Source organism: Rhinoderma darwinii, chromosome 11 (assembly GCF_050947455.1).
Source record: "Rhinoderma darwinii isolate aRhiDar2 chromosome 11, aRhiDar2.hap1, whole genome shotgun sequence".
In the NCBI taxonomy this organism is placed as follows: domain Eukaryota; kingdom Metazoa; phylum Chordata; class Amphibia; order Anura; family Rhinodermatidae; genus Rhinoderma; species Rhinoderma darwinii.
In genome coordinates this window covers 95836534-95856787 of record NC_134697.1, presented here as the reverse complement: position 1 = coordinate 95856787, position 20254 = coordinate 95836534, and the positions used below count along the sequence as shown (strand labels likewise).

General features: G+C 42.9%; 1 protein-coding gene across 1 annotated transcript in view; it reads right to left on the bottom strand.

Annotated features, from left to right (window-relative positions):
* Positions 1-20254, bottom strand: part of LOC142663442 (cobalamin binding intrinsic factor-like) — a 41412-nt gene that overhangs the window by 2339 nt on the left and 18819 nt on the right. Inside the window, exons 4-9 of the mRNA XM_075842096.1 lie at positions 13185-13328; positions 11969-12118; positions 10846-11018; positions 7239-7425; positions 2491-2635; positions 545-663 (exon numbers count right to left, since the gene is read on the bottom strand). Coding sequence (XP_075698211.1) covers positions 545-663; positions 2491-2635; positions 7239-7425; positions 10846-11018; positions 11969-12118; positions 13185-13328 — 918 coding nt within the window. The remainder of the gene's footprint in view (positions 1-544; positions 664-2490; positions 2636-7238; positions 7426-10845; positions 11019-11968; positions 12119-13184; positions 13329-20254) is intronic.

The window sequence follows — 20254 nt, the reverse complement described above, 5'->3', positions numbered from 1 at the left end:
AATTGATGCTGTTTTGAAGGTAAAGGGTGGTCACACCAAATATTTAATTGATTTAGATTTCTCTTCTGTCCATTCACTTTGTATTTTGTTAATTGCTAAAAAAAATATTCACGCTTCAATTTGTGAAATCATTCTTACTTTACAGCATTCTTCCACAAACTTTTATACAGTACTGTATATGAGACAGATAGATGATAGATAATAGATAGATAGATAGATAGATAGATAGATAGATAGATAGATAGATAGATAGATAGATAGATAGATAGATAGATAGACAGACAGACAGACAGACAGACAGACAGACAGACAGACAGACAGACAGACAGACAGACAGACAGACAGACAGACAGACAGATAGACAGACAGACAGACAGATAGATAGATAGATAGATAGATAGATAGATAGATAGATAGATAGATAGATAGATAGATAGATAGATAGATAGATAGATAGATAGATAGATAGATAGATAGATAGATAGATAGATAGATAGATAGATAGATAGATATAGATAGAATAGCACAATGTTCAGTAACTGACCTTCCTCTAATGGGGTGACACCATTGAAAAACTGCCAGTATGTCTTGTCATTTGTGCTTCCTCCAAGACTGTTAATGGATGTCACAAAAGTTCCCCATGAGGAGACCTCTGACTGGAAACTGTGGGGCAATTGTTATTATTATTATTATTATTATTATTAACAGACAAAACACAATTTTAGCTGTATTACTTATCTTTTACTGATATTTAGTAATATTATGTCTACTACTCTATTCACATGAAAAGCTGTATTCAAAATTTTGCTGGTTTCCTGTCGCTCTCAGGCTGCAGAACCTCACATATGCGCTGCTGCTCGCCCTTGCTTCCTGACTTTCTCGCCTGCAGAGCTTGCAACATTAAAAAGAGATTATCCAGTTTTTAAGAATGACGTGTAGATGGTTTATACGCAGGACGATCTATCACTTACTAGTCTGCTGTCTGTAGCTGAAATGCCTCTGTGAGCCAACCTCATATGCAGTCACATGACCATGCTTCCGGTTCAAATCTCCTGCTTATGTGAAGTTTTGTATTCTGAACACGTGGTTATCTCCCCCTTCCCCCCTCTGAAGACAGTGAGTAATTACAGCGGTATCCTACACCTTGAAAATGCAATGTCTGTGACAGAAGAGAGGAATCATGGGAACTGTAGTCCTTTACGTGATAGTCCAACCCACAGGATCAAAACCGCACAGAGCTGGGTAGCATAATGAAAATGAAAAATAATGACTTTTGAGCCATTGTCGCAGTTTTTTTCGTAAGTGACACATGAGACTTACTGTAAGACAATGGAATACAAGCAAAAACTGTAACTCCGAAAAATATATGTATGCTTACCCAGAACTCTCTGCTTCTCTGTGCAGCCCGGCCTCCTGGGATGATGTTTCATCCCATATGACTGCTGCAGCAAATCACAGGCTGCATCGTTCACGTGGGATAAAACGTTATTCCAGGAGACCGGGCTGCATGACGTCAGAGGGACGCATCACCATGACTATGGGTAAGTATAAGCTTTTTTTCCCTAACCTGCTGTTTTCCGCAGCGGACATTCCGCCTCAAAAACTGCACAACAATTTGTTGCAGTCTTTCAGATAGAATTCCCTGTGTACTTTTACGCAGCATATCCACCCTGTTTTCTGGGGTTTGCATATGTTTAGGGGGATCTGGTCTGGGGACTGAAATAGTTTAGAAGGTCTGGGGTCTGTATCTATTCTAGGTCTGGAGTCTGAATGTATGGGCCTGGGGTCTGAATTTGCTTAGGGGTCTGGTCTGTGGTCTGGAATATTTTAGGGGCTTTGGTGTCCGAATTTTTGAGTTGCTATTAAGGCAGGGATGCTCCAGATGCGAGGGGCAAAGAGGTCTCAGCAGGAAACTCTGCAGTGGTCAGGAGAAGTTGCTATGAATGTTTATATCAGATGGAAAAGAAAAGAGAAAGACTCCCATCAGAGAAGACGTCACCCGTGAGTCACTGAATTTATAGAGGATCTATTACCTCTCCTGACATGTCTGTTATAGGAAATACTTGTATTCCACAAAAAGTCTTTGTGTAACCCAGGACAAATAGACAAATGGGTGTCACCATTACCCTTGTCAGGAGGATGTGTCCCTACGCAGTGTGAGACTATCAGCGATGATTGGTGACTGTCAATATGTAGGGACACAGCCCTTTGACAAGGGGAATTGTAATACCCATTTCACCATCCCATTAGGGATATCGGTTGTACTTAAATTCCTGTACACCTGTAAAATTGGGGAGTGTTGGTGGGTTGCATTCTACTCCATAGGCCCCAAGACGTTTGGTAAACCCCTATAAAAATCCTGCATTTTCCCTTGTAATCCACAGTATTTCTCTGGAAGCAGAGGCTATTTTTGAACCACTGATAAAGAGTATGTGAACTCACATCTGGTCCACTCTCACTCACAAAACAATCACCTCTGCTACATCTCACCTAAAGTGGTTAGGGTTAAGTTCTGCTGCCTTCAGCATAACCTCCAGAAAAGTGGATCCTTCCTTCACAGACACAACAATAGAGTACTTAAAGGGATCTCCAATAAGGTCGTTGACGATGGTGTAGTCAACTGAAATCAACGGAGCTTCATGGAATAGAAACAAAGAAAATGTACAGTAAGTCACATGATTCACAAGAAGAGAGAAAAGGAATATAAAGCATGACTAGAGCTGGTGGGTTATAATCATTATCGTCCAGGTGAAGGTCCTCGGACATACTCACCCGTGTCCTCCTGTGCCTCTATATCTCCGGCACCCAGCAGGCATATCAGGCAGAGAAGGTAAGCTATCATGTTTCCCCAGAGGTTATGAAATATCTGTGACTGGGTCAACTGCTGATATATATATGACGTGAGTCCAGCCAATCAGGTGTCACTTCTCATTAACCCCCTTACTGCCAGAGGTCTTGTCAAATTGACACCTCTGGTGCCATAGACTTTGAAAACTTCTGCCTCGGCTTCTTCAAACAACAATTGGTAGATTTTATGAAATATAACATCTGGATCTTGGTATGCCCCGATGAGTTTTTATGAATTTGGTTAAAATATATTTAAGAAAAAATATCAAATTTTATTCACGTGAACATATTTTTACACATTAATGTAGAATCAGGTTATCAACTAAAAATGTAAAAAGTACCAAAAAAGATCAAAACATGGATTTCACCCATAAGTAGTGTCCCCCGTAAAGCCGTGAATTGCCATGAGAGCGGACGCCCCGTGACTGGCACCCCAACCCCGACATCTCATTGTTGGGAGCCTGATTTCAAGACGGGTTGTTTGGAATGAAGTCAACTTAATGAATACTTAACCCTTCACATTTTTATACAATACAGTAGCCTCATATAGCATCCAGCACAAATTAACCTCTTAAAGGCTCTCGATTCAAAGAGATGGACAGTTTCTCACCCCATGGCATCTTAGGGTGGCAAATTCAACCTCATTGGAGAACCATAAAAGACAAAATAAATCAGCATTGCATTTTGATGGACTTTGTGGGGTGAGACATCAGGCAATACTTTAACTTCCTATGACATTGAGTTGCTAAACATGTAGCTTGACTCAGCGATGACTTCAACTTGACTCCGACAGGTAGCTCGTCTCAGACACATAAATAGGAGCAGAGTTGCTGTTCGGCAACATGGCCGCTATGCAGTGGTCAGAGCCATTTACTTCCGGCTCCGAAAACTGTATACCCTGCATAACATCCGGAGGCAGCTGGAGCAGCTGATCGGTGTGGGATCTGGGTGTCAGACCCCCACCGATTATATACTGATGACCTATCCCGTGGATAGATCATAAGTTGTCAGTGCCTGGACAACCCCTTTAAGGTCCTCTCACACGGCCGTGAAAACGAGCGACGATCGACAAGACAGCAGATCAGTAATGTATGGGGCGATCGATCACTCATCCTCTCATAGTTCTATCATGTCGGCAGCACGTCTCCCTGTGATGCCGACAACGATAATATTTCTTGCTGCAGAAACGATATGATCAGCCAATAAACAAATGAAGGGCAATGATCGGGAATGAGCTTTCATATGAACGCCCGATTATTGGCCCGTTTAAAAGGGCCCTTAATGTCCTCCGGCACCATGTTCTATTATATCTAATCTTAAACAGGTTTTCTATTCCACGGTCCACATTGCGCAGTCCTCTATTGATTCATGTCTACTAGAAGAGAACTTCCTATATTGGCTCATATATGAACCACCGTTTCCCTTTACGTAACCTTGAGGTGGTAATACTATTTCCACAGAGCTCTTTCCGATCTACGGTAATACACAGATAAGCTGGCAGCACACACTCCGGTCTGTTGAAGTTAAAATTTATGGACACAAGGTCATAGTGTCAGGCCAATCTACTGCTAATAGACATGGGAGGTGGAGCTGGTGGAGTCAGACTCCACGCTCTGGGAGTAGTACCAAATGTTTACAAAGGTCATATCACAAAATTATTTTCATTTTTCACATTCTGTTTTAAGGTTGTTAGGTCAATCAATAAAACTTATCTAAGGCATGGTGATGGCAAATAAGGCATGCGTATATTATCTGACGTAGTGTTCTCCTATCTGTGGCTCTCCAGCCGCCCGAGTCCCATCCGTGATGCTTGGCAGGATAGAACATGTTCTATCTTCTCAGAGATCACAGAGTTGGGTCAGTTTTCACGAACCCAATTCACCCACTGAAGTGAATGGGTCCTTGAAAACTATCGGGTCCCACTCGGGCTGTTTTTCTCGGCATCCGAGTCACACCCGATAGTTTTTACGGACCCATTCACTTCAGTTGGGTGAATGGGGTCTGTGAAAACTGACCCAACTCTCTGCCAAGAAAAACAGCCCGAGTGGATCTCGGTCATGTGCAAGAGCCCTAAAACTCCAAGCCTGTCCCGACATATCTGTGGCTGTCAAGGCTTGCTGGGAGTTGTAGTCTTGCAATAGCTGGAAAGGTTTGAGACCACTGGTCTAACGTTGACATTGCTATAGCATCGAGAACAAAGACTCCATTTTAGTTTTAGATGTTTCTCCCTCTACAATCAGGGGGTAATTATCCAGGTGTAGAAATGTTTTGGTGGAGCCTCAAGAGCAGATAGAGTTGGGGTAGAACAGTCAAAAATTGGTGGCTGGGGGTAATTTTATATGTTTGGAGTAACATACATTCTGAACTTATTCATGTCTGTACACAAGTACTGAGGCCCCATGCATATGACCGTAGAATTCGTCCGTAATTGCGGGCTATAATTTCGGTCCGCAATTACGGACTCATTCATTTCTATTAACCATGGACAGCTTCCCGTATATTTTCGAGTGGCTATCCGTGGCCGCAAGTGGCCGACCACGCCCGCAATCACGGGCAGTGATTACGGGCGTGGCCATGTGCATGGGGCCTTAGAGATTTTTTTTAACTTTACTTGTTGATTGCTGTTATCAGTGATGTATATACAAAAACAGGCAGAGAAGACACGAATCATGTCTTCAAAGCATGACCTCTAACTCTTCTTCACAACGGAATCCCGGTCATGTGGTCAATGACATCACAGAATTCTCTGGCAATCACTCGACTGCAGAAGCAACGGCAGTGGCATCAAACAAGGAACAGAAAGAGGTTAATGTCTTACTGGACTGTTACATAAATTTTACGCTTTTCATTTTTGGTATTTTTTGCAAACCTATCTAGGTTCTTTATATCTTCTCGCAAAATCAACCCAACAATAAAAAAAATGGTTCAGATTAGTGGAGTTTTTGGGTCCACATGTGGTGGAAAAATCTGCTGTAAAGTCGACTGGCTGAAAAAATTGACATGCTGCAAAAATTGACATGCCGCCAATTTTAAAATGCCCACGGCACATCAATTTCTACGTCGAAAAATTCCAGATGATGCTGACCCATACTCAGGGAATTATACGCCTCTCGTAATCAGTATTAGAAAACAACTAGAAAACATGCGTTTGCCCTTTACCTCCTGGATGGGCAGGAACAATATTCTTACAACGTACCCAATCCTCTCCAAGATTCTGTATGTCTTGCAGGCCGTCCCAATCCACCTCCCTCTATCCTTTTTTAAAACCATGCATAGCCAGTTTCTAAAAAAATTTATGGAGAGGTGGCAGGCCTAGATTTGCCTGCTCTCACCTCATGCAAACAAAGGAGTAGGGTGGATTCGGGCTACCGGATGTCCAGTCGTACTACAGGGCATTTCATTTGTCATGGCGGCTACAACTGGTCTCCCAATCCACTACTCAAATTGATATACAGATCATTAGCAAGGTCACCAGAGGCATCGTAAAGGTGTGGCAATCTGTCCAATCTCATCAAGTGACGTGGTCTTCCCCGTCTCCATTTATACCGCTCCACTTGGTCATTTCTCATTTCTTCGACAGCATCCAGTTGACCCGTCACAACACTGGACAAGACTGGGAAGCCTTAAAATTAGCCTCCAGGGGGTCCGAGCTGTTAGACGTTGTGGAACGAAACCCCAATTGGCTAGAGGAATTTCTACTCCTCCCTAAACTGCTCTCTAAACTGTATAAGAGGTTGTTGGTCTCGTCATAACCCTGAGATGCCGATTTTCTTAAAAGCCGGGGAGTCTGAACTTGCTAAAAAATTCTCAGCCGAGGACATAAAATACATTTTTTCCCACTCCCATGGCTTTTCCACCTGCATACGAATACAGGAAAATTCCTTCAAGATATTGACTAGATGGTATAAAACCCCAATATTCTTAAAAAGAGCCAATTTAGCCTCTTCAGACATGTACTGGAGATGTCAATCGGCCCCCGGATCTATGGCCCATATAGGGTACACCTGCCAAGGCTTGGAGAACTTTTGGCGCCGACTGAGGAAAACAATAAAGACAGTCTGCTCCACAGACATCCCTCTATCTCCAGAACTGATACTACTGTGGGCTAAAACGCCCTATTTGAGGCCCACCAAACATGACCTTGCCACCTGGTTGCATCCAAACTGGTCATCCCGCTGCACTGGCTCTCTGTAGACCCCCTCGTCGATTTGTAAATAGATAGAGAATACTGACCAAAATCTGTCGATTTGAGGAACTCTTATTGGCCTGGGATAATAACTCCCGCTCACGAGGGTTCCAGTTGTTGAGGTCATAAGATGTACCCTAAAATGCGTCCGTATTATGACCGCGTGAAGCCGGCCTTACTGCGCGTGCGTAAGAATATCACTCACCATCAATACTTGGGCATGGGATTTCTTTCACAGAGACGTAACTTTGACCCCACAGGAAAGGTAGAAGCTGAGCAGCGGCGATTGGCAAAGAGAATTTGCCTTTCGGTATCAGATCTATCACTGACTTTATTGTTTGAGGGCAGTCCCAGCGTTCGGAGGGATAGTAGGACTTTGCGACTGTTAGGGCCTAGAAAGTATAAAGGTTAAAAATATTCAATTACTGGTGAAGTTGAACACCATTTCTTTTTTAATTTAAATGACTCAAAAATGTTGCGCTGCGTAAAGGGGTATTCCGGATAGAACAAGTTACCCTCTATCCGTAGGGTAAGGGGTAACCTGCTGATCGGTGGGTGTCCGACAGCTCGGACCCGCACCGTTTACGAGAACGGAAAGAGTTGCCCGAACCCCTTGTTTGAACCGAGCGGCAGGTCGCTCATGCGCACTGCCGCTCCATTCATTCTCTATGGCAGCGACGGAAAAAGCCGACCACTGCACTCGGCTATCTCCGGCGCCCCCATAGAGAATGAACGGAGCGGCAGTGCGCATGAGCGACCTGCCGCTCGGTTCAAACAAGGGATTCAGGCAACTTCGGCCTCTCTCTGTTCTCGTACTTGTTGTAACCGGAATACTCCTGTAAAGGGGTTGTCTGGTTTTAGCAAATTAATGTTATTTTTTGTATAATGAAAAGTTCTACAATTTTCCAATATACTTTCCGCATTAATTCCTCAATGTTTTCAAGATCTTTGCTTGTTGTTATTCAGTAGGAACATTTATGGTTTACTTCCAGTAGATAAAATTCTGTCCATGGTCATGTGATGGACACACAGGTGCTGGGATCGTTACAGGGTCATGTGATGGACACACAGGTGCTGGGATCGTTACAGGGTCATGTGATGGACACACAGGTGCTGGGATCGTTACATGGTCATGTGATAGACACACAGGTGCTGGGATCGTTACAGGGTCATGTGATGGACACACAGGTGCTGGGATCGTTACATGGTCATGTGATGGACACACAGGTGCTGGGATCATTACAGGGTCATGTGATGGACACACAGGTGCTGGGATCATTACATGGTCATGTTATGGACACACGGGTGCTGGGATCGTTACATGGTCATGTGATGGACACACAGGTGCTGGGATCGTTACATGGTTATGTGAATAGGAGCTGGGATCGTTACATGGTCATGTGATGGAGACACAGGTGCTGGGGACGGTATAGGGTCATGGGATGGACACATAGGTGCTGGGGACGTTATAGGGTCATGTGATGGACACACAGGTTCTGGGATCATTACATGGTCATGTGATGGACATTCAGGTGCTGGGATCGTTACATGGTTATGTAATGGACATACAGGTGCTGGGATCATTGCATGGTCATGTGATAGACACACAGGTGCTGGGATCGTTACATGGTCATGTGATGGACACACAGGTGCTGGGATCATTACAGGGTCATGTGATGGACACACAGGTGCTGGGATCATTACATGGTCATGTTATGGACACACGGGTGCTGGGATCGTTACATGGTCATGTGATGGACACACAGGTGCTGGGATCGTTACATGGTCATGTGAACAGGACCTGGGATCGTTACATAGTCATGTGATGGAGACACAGGTGCTGGGAACGTTATAGGGTCATGGGATGGACACACAGGTGCTGGGATCGTTAGAAGACACAGCTCTGATATACATACTGTAACTGTAACGAGCCCTGCATCTGTGTGTCCTCATTAACAGAATTTTATCCACTGGAAGTAAACAAAGAATCTTCCTACCATATAAGGACAAGATCTTGAGAACCGTGAGGAATTAATGCGGAAAGTATATTGGAAAATTGTAGAACTTTTCATTATACAAAAAATAACATTAATTTGCTGAAACTGGACAATCCCTTTAACCCCTTAGTGACCACTAATACGCCTTTTTACGTCGGTCACTAATGGGCTTTAGGCTAGGCTGATGCCTTTTCACGTCAGCCTAGTCTAAGTCCTGCACGGGTCTCCTGTGCAGGCAGGAGCCGGGGCTCTGCTGTCTGATGAAGTTTACTTCGATCGCGGCCGTTTAACCCGTTAAATGCCGCCTTCAATAGCGACCGCGGCATTTAACTTTGTTTACAGAGGGAGTGCGCTCCCTCTGTCACCCATCGGCGGCCCGCGAATGAAATCGCGGGTCTCCGATGGGGTGTCATGGCAGCCGGGGGCTTGATAAAAGCCCCCAGGTCTGCCCTGGACATATTCCTTTAGGACGCGCCGGAGGCACGTCCTAACAGATTGCCTGTCAGATTTACACTGACAGGCAATAATGCTCTGGTATACGAAGTATACCAGAGCATTATAGCAGTGATCGGAATATCGCACAGTAAAGTCCCCTAGTGGGACTAATAAAATAAGTCATCAAAGTGAAATAAAGATTATTAATAAAAAGTACAGTAAAAAAATAAATAAAACCATTTTTTTCCATAAAAAGTGGTTTTATTTAATAGAAGTGTAAAAAAAAAAAAAAAAGTACACATATATGGTATCGCCGCGACCGTAATGACTCCATTAATAAAGTTAATATGTCATTTAAACCGCAAAGTGAACACCGTAAAAAAAACCGCAAAAAACCATGGCGAAATTGCAATTTTTTTCCATTGCCCCCCAAAAAAGTCATAATAAAAATGAATCAATAAGTCCCGTGCACCCCAAAACAGTACCATTCAAAACTACGTCTCGTCCCGCAGAAAACAAGCCCAAAAAATCACTACATTGATGGAAAAATAAAAAAATTACGGCTCTTGGAAAGCGATGATGCAAAAGCAAATAATTTTAGTTCAAAAGTGTTTTTATTGTGCAAAAGTCGTAAAACATAAAAAAACCTCTACACATGTGGTATCGCCGTAATCGTACCGACCCATAGAATAAAAGTAACATGTTATTTACGTCGTATAGTGAACGGCGTCAATTTAAAAACGCATAGAACAATGGCGGAATTTCAGTTTTTTTTTATAATCCCCCCAAAAAGGTTAATAAAAGTTAATATAAAAATAATAAGTATGTACCCAAAAATGGTGCTATTAAAAAGCACAACTAATCCCGCAAAAAACAAGTCCTCATACAGCTATGTAGACAAAAAAATAAAAAAGTTATAGCTCTTTGAATGCGACTATAGAAAAACAAATAAAATAGCTTCGTCATTAAGGCCTAAAATGGGCTGGTCACTAAGGGGTTAATGTCTTAATATAGTTTTATAGGAGTTTGAGCTCTATTTTCCTGATACATAGCTCCAAATCCCCTCGCATATTCATAGAGGTAAAAGATAATACTGGCTGCCTACAGCCAACTAGGGGGGAGATTATTGCACACTATATATACATTGAACTGAATGGGGTAGACTTAATATTCAAAATGTTGGTTCAAATTGCATTTGCGAATTGATATAAAAAAAAAGCAAAAAGTTTGACTCTACATCCGGTGCCGCGGAGAAAACATTTTTTGGGGATCTTGATAGAGTATAATAGTTGGGATTCTTTAAAAAAAAGGTTCTCAACTTTATTTTTTTTCCCCTCACAATCAAATACAAAACCTAATGTAGCATGTGGAGGTCAATACCTGTGCAGCCAGGCCGGTGCTGTAGATATTACCGATGAGCCCATTATCCTGAGCATTCAAGATCATGTCCAACAACGCTCCGACAGTATGCTTCACTTTAGCAAAAGTATTCTGGGGCACATTTGCCATCTCAAGCACACAAGTAAACCCCGTCACTGCCACAGCGGCCGTATCTACAATTAGAAATATGAAATATTTGATTTATTTCTTTTTGGTTTCCAAAAATGTCTAATATTTTAAATCTTAATACAGTTCAAACATAGTAGACGGGTCCACCAGATCAAACTGAACCCTCCATTATACTGCCAGGTTTTGCCACCCAGGACTGAAGGGTTTGGTATTTTTTTCCCCCTCCACATCTTTACCATGACCCTTGGGCCAATTCCTCACCCATTTCTTTGCTTACAATTACCCTGCATAGGTTCTCGCCATTGAGTAGCAATGGGGATGGATGGGACCAACCAGGCATGTGCCACCCCCTCTCCAAATGTCCCAAAGCATCCAGAGGGTCTGTCTTTATAGTATGTAGGCCCTTCCCTATACCTATAAAGTCTTTAGAGATAAACTCAAAGAGGTTTATGTTACATAATATAACAAAAAAGTATTTCTATAGATGACTTCGGTGTTTTGTGATGTATTAACCCACTGACCTTACAGGGGTTGTCCAGGCATAGAGAACTGATGATCTATCCACAGGATAGGTCATCAGTATACCATCGGTGGGGGTCTGACACCCGGACCCTGCACCGATCATCTGTTCCGGCTGCCTCCGGCCACCAGATATCCATGCCGGAAGCAGATGGCTCCGGTCACGGAATAACGGCCGAGCTGCCGTACTGTACTTCAAGTGAATATGAGCAGAGTCGCTGTTCTGCAGCATGGCCGCTATGTAGTGTTATGAAATCCTTCATAACCAGCGCCTGGAGGCAGCCGGAGCAGCTGATCGGTGCGGGGTCTGGGTGTTGGCCCTCACCTATAATATACTGATGACCAATAATCTACGATGACTGATACTGTGGATAGGTCATCAGTTGTCCATATCTGGCCACCCCTTTAACACCACTTTTTCGATTGACACATCTTCAGGTCTTAAAATCTGTGAAATATGTGTGGAACAACTCACCTACAGAAAATGTGTGCCCAGATGGGTTTGTAGGGATAGATTTTGAAATAGCATCTGCTACCGTAATGGCGGAAGGTTGAGACATCACACACAGAGCTAGCACATCGAGGCCGACTTGGTACCAGGTAGTAAGAGGAGAACCACAGCTTTCTGTAAAAGGACAAAACAAGGCATAAATCTCCGAACTCCAGCATACGTCATATATGTTTCTTATATTGACATAGAAGTTTTCTATAATTAGAAGATTCCCCCCCCCCCCCCCCCAAAAATTAAAACCAGAATCTTGAAGAAAAAAAGGGGCGGAATGGGCCTCCACTTTGCCTAAGGTGTTGAGAAGATATTTCACTTCATGAACCATCTCAGCATGTATAGCAACCTTAGGCCCTGTTCACACGGCAGAATTTTTGCAGCGGAACCCACCACAAAATTCTGCCTCCCGTTCATTTCAAAGGGAGTTGGACCCTTCTTTTTGCCGCTAGCTTATTTTTTCAGCTAGCGGGAATTAGAGGCGCCCTGCTCGATCTTCAGGTGGATTCTGCCCGAACCTCCCATTAAAGTCAATAGGAGGAGGAATTTTCCTGCCAACGACATTTCGGTGGGACCCCCCATGCAAAATCCACCGTGTGAAGAGGGCCTTAAAGGGGAAATCTGAGCGGTGTCATTAAAGATTCAGGTGCCCTTTACCTCAGTCCCTTTGCTCTTGGTGTCGGTCAAAGCTCACAGATTCCATCGATTTGATCTTGGAGCCTTTACGAGCCTTTGGTATTTAATTTTGCTCAAATGGGTTGTTCATTTCCAGACACAAATCTAAGTCGGGTTCAAATGTGTAGAAACCTTCTCAATCACTAAAAATGATGTCAGTAACTGAACACAGGTGGAGAGGAGATGGAGGAGAGAGGGATGAAGCTGTGGTGTCTCTGTCTCCTCCTGTGTTGGAGACTAAATGTTCTGAGATGGGAGGAGGACTAAGATGACAAATCTGATGGGTCAGAGCACATAGCTTCACACCTGGAAGAGCCGGCCCGATTACTACAACTATAGGGAGAAAATTAATATTTACAAAAATGATGGTGAGGGAAGGATGGGACCCACAATCAGGAGGCTACACACAACTTTTTCCTCCTCAGTCATGATAAATTGATGATGGATCTACAGAAGTAGTGCGATGTTCCAGCTTCCAAACACAAAATCTGGTCATGTCCATCTTAAAACTTACTAATACTGTCAAGTTCTTCTTGAGTCTTGGTCTCTAGTAGATGAACGAGGTTAGTATTACTATTAGGAAGTTCAGTAGGGTCAGAGCATGAAGACTGCAGGGCAAGGACATAAAGTGCAACTTTCCCTGAAGAGAAGGATTGATCTATGAAAAAAAGGGAGACAAAAATCAGTCAGAGTTGAAGCAGATGTTCGGCTTACAAATAGGTGGTGACTTTAACCAAAAATCGCTCTTGTAGGCAAACAGAAAGTGCCTACGTAATTGGTCATTGAACAAGAGCTCTTCTTCTTCTCCGCGCTTAGACAGCTCATTTTCAACAATAAATACTGATGCATTGCTTTATCAATTAATATGTAATCTGTTGACAGTCCATACATACATTAAATCTGGATCACAAACTTTTTTCTGACCTTTCCCCTTTCCTTAAAATTGGAGATATGTTTTCTTTAGATATCATCGAATTGTCCAACGTCTGTCTTTCTTAACTGAAGAACAACCTACACAAGGCTACCAAGCTTCCCTTTGGTCTTAGAACCTGTGTGGTAGTACACAGTCCCTACAGTTGCATATTGCGGAGCTATAGGTAATCTATGTGACTCCATATAGTGCCCTTGTGTGGCACACTATAGATTTTTTTTGTAAATTCTCTTTTTATTTAGATAATGCAAGAACAAGAATAGCATATAGTAAAAATGCAGCATTACACATCAATGTACTTAGAAATAGAACACATCAGAGGGTCAATGCCAGGAATCGTTTATCCGGACTCGAGGCGCATGAAATTGTACATAATGACCACAGTCAAGAACAATTAAAAAGTAACCAAGCATTGTCATGTGAGATTATAAACAATGTCTTAATTAAGAACAAATTAACCTAGTCAATAAACAGCGGCAGAGATCGAGTATTATCACACTAGATAACAAAGAGCAGGTACATATCAATCATCAGGCAATAATGGAAGCCGTAATGACCGCATACAGCCAAGGACGAGATGAAAGCCTCAGAGCAGGTCGATGAACCACAGCCTGAGAGTCAGGTTTTCCCAGTCGTAAAGTTCAACCACGGTTGCCAGGTTTTCAAAAAGGCTTCTCTCTTATTATTTTCCATGCGGCAGAGCCACATGTCCAGGGTTGGAGGTCCTTCATCTCTCCACTTCACGGAAATCGATAGTTTGGCTGCTGATGGCATGTGGAGACAAGATCAACTTCAGTGGACTAAGTGGTCTAGGGCCTACAACTTCCTTTTCTCACTAGAACGTGAGTTCTAAAGTGGTTGAGGACTTTACGATCTGGGAAACCTTCACATTCGACATCCTCAGTCAGTGATCAGACATATTCCCAACCCAGTCATCCAGGAAATGAGGAATAACACTGAGAGGTGCCAAGGGGGATAGAAGATCCTCCGAGAGAATGAGAGCTTTGGTTTGATAGCAAACTTTTAACACACCTCTAGTAATATCACTGACAAGAGTCAGCTTGTTAGGCAACTGAGATTTAACCTAGAGGAGGAGGGGAAGACTTTTACCTAATAAGTGGCGTTCTATATCGACATGGGGGTTAGAGATAGCTGGGTTCGCCAACTGGATCCATCTGATGAAATGACCAGCCTTATAGTATGTCAGAAGGTCTGGCAAACAGATGCCCCCGTTTCCTCTTTTTTGACGAGCCAGTCTAGGGCGTTTCTTATTCCATAAAAAGTTTATGAGGAGGCTCATCAATTTAAAAAAAAATAGTGTTTCGAAATATCAATCGGAACAGCTTGAAGGGTGTAAGAAATCTGCGGTAGAACATATGTCGCCCACAGATTCTTCCTGCCCACACTTGACACATAAGGTAATTTAAGTTTTTCCAGATAGGCTTGTATCTTAGCATATAAGGTTTAAAAATTAATCTTGTAAAGAACATTGGGATCAAGTGGGATCATAACCCCCAGGAATTTTAGTGCCTTTTATGGCCATATAAAAGGGGTGGTTTGAATAATTAAAATTGGCTCCGCAAAATGTTCAAGGCCTCAGATTTGTCCAAATTTATTTTAAAATTTGAGACTTTTCAAACCCTTCAAATATTTGCAGAATAGATGGGAAAGATTGTAACTGGTTTGTTATAAGTAACAAGTCATCGGCAAATGCCACCATTTAATGAAGGTGATGACCAGCGCGAAGGCCACCGATTTCATCAGTTGGTCTAATGTGGAGCAACAGAGTCTCCATTAATAACACAAATTGTGTGGGAGACAATGGTCAACCCTGTAGGGTCCCATTCCTAAAGGAAAAGGAGCGTGCCGTTAATTTGGATCCTGGCAGAGCTAGACGTGTATAATGAGAAGAGAGAAATTTAGATTTTAGCATATACTCCCAACTAACCCTATCAAAAGTCTTTTCGGCATCAGTGCCAAGAAGGACTATGTGTATCTTTCTCTGGCGAGCATAGGAAATAGCATGTATCACTCTAGTTGTATTATGTTTCTCTTCTTGTTTAGGGACAGATCCCACCTATTCCTCTCCTACCAATCTGTGCAACAAGACGAATGCTATCCTTTGGGCTAAAAGCTTCGCCCACCGGTTAACATCATTATTCAGTAACGAGATGGGCCGGTAATTGCCGCAGTTTTCAGGGTCTTGCCCCTCTTTAGAGGGGATCGTGATCTAAGTAGCTAGAGCATGCTCCGAGAGAACAGAGCCTCCTAATAGTGAATTACAGACCTGTATAATAAAAATGAGGTAGTAGTTGCTTCTGAACCTTTTTGTAATATGAAATAGGGAGCTCATCTGGGCCAATGCTCCTCTTGTTGGGAATCGAAGTGAGCACCATTTCAAGTTTCAAGATTGTAAAGGGGGCAAGTAAAGAGGTTCTATCCTTTTTAAATGAAGTGGGAATATTCAAGGAGTTCAAAATAGCCTCTTTCTGGGAACATTAAATCTGGCCGTTGGGTGTTTGAGAAGAATCCGGAATGTAAAGAGAGGAGAAAAACCTGAGGAATTCTTTCGCGATAAGGGGTGTAGAGGTGACTTTGGGGCCTAAAGTGGTCTTAATAGATGGCATAACTGCCTCTGATGGTTACTCACATTAGTCATGAGCTTAGAGCCCTTATCACCATGGGCATAGAGTTTGTATTGTGGGGCTTGGCAGGATTTGGCTGAATTGACACTTAGTAGATCTTTCAAGTGTTGGCGCAGTTGAGAAAGGTCTTGTTGGGTGGAAGCTAAGGAAGAGCACTTATGCAGAGTCTCGAGGGCAGATATTTGGGAGAGTAAGGAGTTAAGACACAAAGTTCTTTGCTTTTCAACTTGAGATCCCAAGGCAATTAGTTCTCTGCTGATGAAGGCCTAATGGGTCTCCCAAAGTATAGGTCTGGAAATTTAGGGGTATCTGTAAACGCAAAGAATTCCTCAAGTTTTCCCTCCAATCTTTGCTTGTTGGATCCTTTTTGTAACAGAGTAATTTAGTCTCCATGCCCATGTGCATGCAAGGAGGTCCAATAAATCTAGAGTCAGTGTGAAAGGGGCTCGGCCCATTTCAGAAAACGGGCCAATATGGGAGGCATAAAGGTATAATCCTTTTAAAACGGGTTGTGTAACCTCCAAACATCAATCAATTGCCTCTCAGATAAAATTCCACTCAGTTTCCCTAATAGCCTATGCGAAATGTGGGTAGAAGGTGAGGTGGTTTCTAGGAGAGAATCCATAACCACTTTACGATCGCCCTAGTACCAGCACGCCTTACGCAAAGTGGGACAGGGAGTCTAACACAGATAATAACCGGGGGATTTGCCCAACATACAGTCAGCAATTGTTATCAGAGTATTGGGATTTGTGGAGTGTGGTTATTGCGAATGTTGTCTCCTCTAGGAGAACGATATCAGCCCCCTCTTTTCTGAGTAGATTAAATATCTGGCTCCGCTTCTGTGGAACATTTAAACCCTTAACGTTAAAGGAAGTTACTCTAACCATAGCCATATGTGAGTGATACGGGTCAGAACAATGTGGTGATCCAGACCATTTGCTGCATATGATAATTATATACACCTCCCTTGGGTCCCGGAAAAGGTAGATAAGACATTCGACACCTGTGTGCACACAAGTCTACGGGTGGGGGGGGGGGATATTTGCCATGTCTTGTATTGTAGCCAGCCAGAGTTTACAGTAGAGAGCTGCATGGCTGTGATAACGGGCATAGGGCAGCAGGTTATGGGGGATATATCACAAGAAATACCATTAAATAAATATAACTGCCCTTGTTATGCAGATACCTGAAGACAAAACGGAATGACAGTATAAAGTGTCCTCTATGAAAGCATGGCAACCCAGCTGGGTATGTCCATGAGGGTGCGCCGGCCTTTGTAGCATCAAAAATCTGTATGGAGGTTGTATCTGTGTCACCGTTGTTCTTCCTAGTTTTTGGGGATTTTGGCTGCACTGCTACCTGCCACGGAAGTTGCTTAGGAAGCCGTGGGATGATGTTGTATTGGGAAACAGGAAGCCACGATGGGATGTTTATCGGTTCCAAATCCAGCAGTCCCCACACTTTGTTAAGGTCATTCGGTGATCTGATGGTGACTCGACGGCCATCTTTTGCTGTGGCCAAGCCAAAGGGGAACAGCCACTAAATCGGTAGTTTCTTGGCACGTAGCGCTTCTGTAAGCAGTTTAAGGGCCCTTCGCTTGGCTAGGGTGCTGACAGCTAAGTCCTGGAAAAGTACGATTTTTGCACCTTCATTAAGGACAGCTCTCTGCTCTGTGGCAGCTTTCAATACGCACTCGCTCCGCCACAACTCTCTTGGCACGGTCTTGCCCGATCAAGGAGGAAAAAAAATCTGTTTGCAGTAGGACCTCATTCGCCACGTTCCCAGGTATGTCCCGATGTCGGATATTTTTTCTTCGACTCATGATTGGCCTGATCTTCCAGCTGGAAATAGGTGTTGTTTACAAGTCTGGTGAGAAAGCAGTATACTTTGCATGAGGTCACAGTGGTGTTTGATGGCGGCTTGCGCTTCTTCCAGCACGGCAACTCTGTGGCCTATTTGCTTGACATCAATCTTTATGTCTGCCAGCACCTTCAGGATCGGCGACATCGCGTACTGGAGGGCTTTCTTCAGAAAGGCTCTCTTATGCAGGAGGCAAACCTGAACCTCTCCCGATATCAACTGCATGCAAGAGCTCTCCTCACCCGAGTCCTTAAATGTATCCATGTCGGATTGATGTTTGTGAACCCGAGGGGAGTCTTTCTTTAGCCGGTTTGACCCTTTTTGACAGGAATATCGCTCGTTGTGCTAGTGAACTCTATGGTTTGATGAGGAGCTCCGGAATCCCACTTCCATCACCCAGTGCGGCAGACTCGGCCCCCGAGTATATCGATTTTTATGGACACTGTATTAGGGATCCATACGACATGGATACGTAATAACAGTTGTGGGCATGAGACCTGGCCATAGACATAAAGGTTCTCCCCTAAAACAAAAATAATTCAGAATACTTGAGAAAGGGGCACACAAAAATACACTAATAGATATGTCCCACAATCTGAGCAATTCTAATCAACGAATTTACCAGTAACATAGGAGACCATTTTTGAAACATAAGGAAAAACTTGTATAAATTATTAGAAAAGTTAGACACACTAAACATATAGAGAGGGCAAAGTGTTTACCCTGTATAATAATACCGGAACAGCCACAAAAAGTAGGGTAAAGAAGGGACATGCATGTGCATGTCCCTTCTTTTACCCTACTTTTTGAGGTAGTTCCAATCTTATTAGATCCCTGTAATCCCTTTACTGAGTTACCTAACAACGCAATGTCCATCCATGTATGGTTGTGTCTGGTATGGTATGCATGACCTTAATTAAGTAAAGATTCTGCGGCTCTTTAGAAAGGGCCAATGCCCCCTCGTTCTTTGGGTGGGAACCCCACAGATCACCCATTGATGGCCTCTCCTAAGGATTGGTCATCAATGGTAAATCCCCGAAAAAAAAAAACCTTTAAGGAAGAGAGTCCAAAACAGCGGGGTCTGTATATCTCCGTTAGTGAGTTCGAAGGGTCAGAATCCAATAATAAAAAATAAAAAAAAATGTGTAATTCAGGAAGGATCAGTCAAAGGGTTAAATGTATTTCATCTGTCTATGTGAAATCCTACCACATACTATTCCCTTTCACAATTATGTACAAACCTGAGGAATGTATATGTTCTTTCCTCACTTCCTAAAACTTTACAGTAAAATCATGCTAAACTGGATTTCCTTAATCTACGCCCGGTAGAAGCACTGATTGCACTGCTAGAATAATATGCTGCTCAGTGGGTGTGTGATTTAATTAAACATGTAACATGAGCTTTGTTGGGATGTGGATGGACTCTTTCGAAAAGGATAAAATACGCACAAAGAAAAACATAATAATATATCATTCATAAAAAAAAAATGAATTACAGCATACAGTATATACATATAAAAGCATAAAAAGTTATAAAAATTTTAGAAAAAAGACATGTATTTTTCTTAGTTTAGTTACTAATATGCAAATATAACACTTTCAATTTCAATTAAGGTTTGATAAATGTATAAAAATAAACTGAAAAAGTATTAGTAGTAACCTAGTAGAAATAATAGAAGTAGTAGTAGTAGTAGTAGTAGTAGTAGTAGTAGTAGTAAAAGTGGTGGTGGTAGTAGTGGAAGTAGTAGTAGTAGTAGTAGTAGTGGTGGTAATATTAGTAGTGGTAGTAGTGATAGAGGTGGTGGTGGTAGTAGTAATGGTGGTGGTAGCGGTAATATTAGTAGTAGTGGTGGTAGTGTTAGTGGTGGTGGTAGTAGTAGTGGTGGTGGTAGAAGTGGTGGTGGTAGTGGTAGTAGTAGTGGTAGTCGTAGTAGTGGTGGTAGTAGTAGTAGTGGTGGTGGTAGTGGTGGTGGTGGTAGTAGTAGTAGTGGTAGTAGTGGTGGTAGTAGTGGTGGTGGTAGTAGTAGTAGTAGTGGTAGTATAGTAGTAGTGGTGGTAGTATAGTAGTGGTAGTAGTGGTGGTGGTAGTGGTGGCAGTTGTGGTAGTAGTAGTACTAGTGTTGGTGGTGGTGGTGGTGGTAGTAG